Raw genomic sequence first — 3,729 nt, 5'->3', positions numbered from 1 at the left:
AGACAGTCTAGTCAAAAAAGGAAAAAAAGACTTTTCAGACAATTAGAATTGATTATTTATGGAACTTTTTGATGATGCTTTTGCATATAGTTTTCATTGGCAACATATTGATGCATAGAAAGCTTCATCTAAATGTTCATATAATTAGAATTCTTTAGGACAAAAATATAGGTTGTGTGCTTTATTGGTAGTTGCAAAGTTCTTCCAAGTAATTTGTCTATTTTATGTCCTTATATATTGTTGGTGCAGGTAGCTGGTGCTTCGCTTTTTGGCTTTCTTTTGTCTAAGTATAAACTTGCAACATGCATTAAACTTTCATGTGCACTGACTCTATTCACGCTACCTGTTCTGGTAGGTTTTTATCTTTTCACAAGACACCTTACTATCCGTATCTCTTCTGGTTTTCCACACTAATCTTTCTTTTTGCAGATTGTACTGGGTCAGCTAATCAATAGACTTTCCAGTGGAGTTCTTGATCGCTCCATGTCTCCTCAAACTTGTGACAAGCCTTTGACAGCTTTTACTTTGTTCAATTTGAGAAAGATAGGTGAAAATTCTACCTTGTAGAATTTTGTATTTCTCCTGAAATCTTAATAAGGTAAGCTAATCCTTTTGAAACTTTTCAGTTGAAATTGGACTGACTGCCATAAGATATGGATGGATGGAATATAAGCATCAACCAGTTCTTCCAGCTAGTGTGGCATATGTTCTCCTTTGTTTGAATATTGCTCTTGCTCCAGGTGCAATGATGACTGCATTCCTGATACATCATGGTACGTCAACTATTCTCAACATGCAAAATTTTCAGTGACAGATCCAGTTCCACATTTAATTATATATTGCCTTTCTGGGAACTTTGTATTACTATATTTTTTTGGTCATGTGGATTAACTGTATTGCTCAGAATTGCCTTGTTCAGAGACTTACTGCTAACATAAAATATTGGTGTTAGTTAAGACTTCAAGCTCAGTTGCAATGTATTCCTATCATATGATACGGTGAAACTTAGTACAACATGATCCATTATAATCTTAGGTGCAATGAACACAGTACAGGAAGATGCCACTGCCTTCCACTGGCTTTGGCTTACATTCTGCATCCAAATTCTTTCAAGATTATCAAACTTCCAATGTTTTTAACATTATTGTATTGTGTTGTCCTAATCGGAAAACCCTTCTGAATATTTTCATTTGGCTCTCTGGTTAACACTTCATGCTCAGTTCCACATCTTAACTGTATCCCCTCTTGCCTTTTCCAAGTCCATGAAAACTTGAAAATAATTCCCTGAAGGCATTGGCCTCTACTTCTGAAGTGGTAGTATAGGTTTCTTTCCTGTTAACTAATTTTGTTTGGCTTTAAGTGAAACCATCTCTTTTGTTGCTTTAAACAAGGAATGAAGGTTTTCTCTGCCGTTTAAAAGTTATCATGTAACCTGTAGATGCTCTATTTTAGAAAGTCACAAGGAATTTATTTTGTGTATAATATGTACCAATCAGGCCAACCATATTTAAGGTGTATGAACACCCTCACCACAGCAGAAGTTCATTACAGTTCCCTGGTGAACCAAGAAGTTATGAACAGTATGCTCCATTGTAGTCCATGTGGCAATATGTGACATTACTACTGTTTACTTATGCATGTCCCTTCTTACTGCAAATTGAAACTTAGGAATAAATAAAAAGAGAATGTTGAATCATTGGATACTCTTGTTATAGTGTTGTAAGGTACATGGTTACTCTCTTAGCCTTTGTGGTTTCTCTATCTGGTTGATGGTTACTTGGAATGGCTTTCAAATAATAAGCTAATATTTGATAAATCTCTCTCAATAGTTGTGTTTGGTACTTCTCTTTTATTTTCCAATGGAAGCTTGTATTATTTTGAGTTTGCATTGTTTGTTTCCCTTTAGCAAGCTTTACTATTATGTTCATAACAGTGGATCTTTTCTGTGGATGTTGGTTATTATGTGTGAATTATGTAAGCTTTGTTGCATCTAGTAATTATCATTTTTTCTATTCTCTCCAACGTGCTGGATACAGTTTAAGAACAAAATTGAGCTTGATCATCCAAAATTTTCACACCTCACTGTGGTGCCTTTACCTGATTCCTCAACAGTTGGAAAAAAATGATTATTGTCTCTATGGTTGTGTACTTCTCAATAGTCGAAACTTTTTCTTTGTTTAATAGGAATTGCTCCATCAGTCATCGGTGCATTTGGTGGATTATCCGCTCTCATGGGTGTCGGTGCAACATTCATATCTGCAAATTTAGTCAGAAAGCTTGGCATTTTAAAGGTTCGTCTCTATCGAACCATAGCTATTAAATTCCTTATATCTTCTTGTCAAAATCCCTGATGTTGATGACACACTACATGTATCAGGCAGGAGCAGCTGGGTTGATACTCCAGTCCCTGCTTCTCACCATAGCTGTTGCCGTGTGTTGGAGTGGTTCAATATCCATGCCAGGACCTCTACATCTCTTCCTATCTTTAATTGTAAGGACGGAGATCCAACTCTTCCATTCCTACACTATAATGAAGAAGCATGAAAATGACAGACTTAGATTATAACTTGTAACCAACACAGTGACCCAAGCTCCAAATAACAGTGTCTTTCTTCGCGGTTGCAGGTACTGTCAAGATTGGGCCATATGTCATATAGCATCGCGAGCATTCAGATCCTTCAAACAGGAGTTCCTGCTGCAAAAGCTAACCTCGTAGGAATAACGGAGATGTCCATTGCGAGCCTTGCAGAGCTCGTAATGTTAGCTGTTGCAATCATTGCTGGCAATGTTCGACATTTTGGTTCTCTGGCATTGCTCTCTGTATCGTCGGTTATTGCGGCCACATGGATCTTCTGCCAGTGGTTGGCAAATCCAACAGAGGAGCAGAGAAGTCTCTTTGCCTTTGATCCTCAGCTTTAAGGTATTCATTTTAGACGTATATATTTGGTGCATTTGCAATGCATGCCATTTCTCGTAAATTATAGCCTCAACTTACTTGAATTCTATCAATTGAATTTTTCTTTTTAACAGTCCTTTCACACAAGCAATTTCTCTGCCTGCAGGTATCAAGGATACATATATCGGTGTCTCAGATTTTGTATTGAGGAGCCTTTATAGAGAGAGAGAGAGAGAGAGCATGCCATGGTGGACTTACAAGATGGACATGGCAAAAGCTACTTGGGCTAAGTTAACCCTGTATGGTGGGATCCACACTATTGCGCACTAATTAGGCATGTAAGCGGTAATATATATTATTTTTAATGTAAGAGGTAATGTTAACTCCTCAACTTTATAGTGTGATTTAATTAAGCTAAACAAGCATTCAACTTTATAGTGTGAGGCAAAAGAGCATTTGTGGCTATCGGAGTCAGTCCGTAGGTTCGGAAGATTCAAAATCTTTTAAGGTTTACTTGACACGGAGCTATGAGATTTCTTTGAGATGTACTATGCCCTTATTCTAGCACCAAGCTATTACACTAATTTTTAGACTGTTTGAGCTAGAAGCTGACATGATCATTCGAGCCTATCTCAAGATGGAGCTCATCCAATCAAACATGCAAAACTACTTTAAGGTATTCATGAAAAACTCTTCTGATACTTAAGTCAATAATTTAGTTAAACAAGTTAGACTTATTGTTCAATCTCTTTTATAATAAGCATTTGGGAGGATCTAGTTTATTTGGTAATAGAACTAATCATAATCATTGTCTTTATTGATGTCGAATCATT

At 36.7% G+C, this 3,729-nt stretch overlaps 1 protein-coding gene across 3 annotated transcripts in view; it reads left to right on the top strand.

Moving 5' to 3' along the window:
* Positions 1-3,318, top strand: part of LOC135633354 (solute carrier family 40 member 2, chloroplastic-like) — an 8,607-nt gene extending 5,289 nt beyond the window's left edge. For all 3 annotated transcript variants that reach the window (XM_065142724.1, XM_065142723.1, XM_065142725.1), the window contains 7 exons: positions 250-351; positions 430-547; positions 627-773; positions 2,185-2,291; positions 2,378-2,491; positions 2,626-2,920; positions 3,063-3,318. In XM_065142724.1, the coding sequence (XP_064998796.1) occupies positions 250-351; positions 430-547; positions 627-773; positions 2,185-2,291; positions 2,378-2,491; positions 2,626-2,919 (882 nt within the window). In that variant the 3' untranslated portion in view covers position 2,920; positions 3,063-3,318. The remainder of the gene's footprint in view (positions 1-249; positions 352-429; positions 548-626; positions 774-2,184; positions 2,292-2,377; positions 2,492-2,625; positions 2,921-3,062) is intronic.
* The last annotated feature ends 411 nt before the right edge of the window (positions 3,319-3,729 follow it).

The sequence above is a fragment of the Musa acuminata genome, chromosome BXJ3-3 (assembly GCF_036884655.1).
Source record: "Musa acuminata AAA Group cultivar baxijiao chromosome BXJ3-3, Cavendish_Baxijiao_AAA, whole genome shotgun sequence".
Taxonomy (NCBI): domain Eukaryota; kingdom Viridiplantae; phylum Streptophyta; class Magnoliopsida; order Zingiberales; family Musaceae; genus Musa; species Musa acuminata.
The sequence above is the reverse complement of the archived record's forward strand: the minus strand, read 5'-3'. Positions and strand labels throughout refer to the sequence as shown.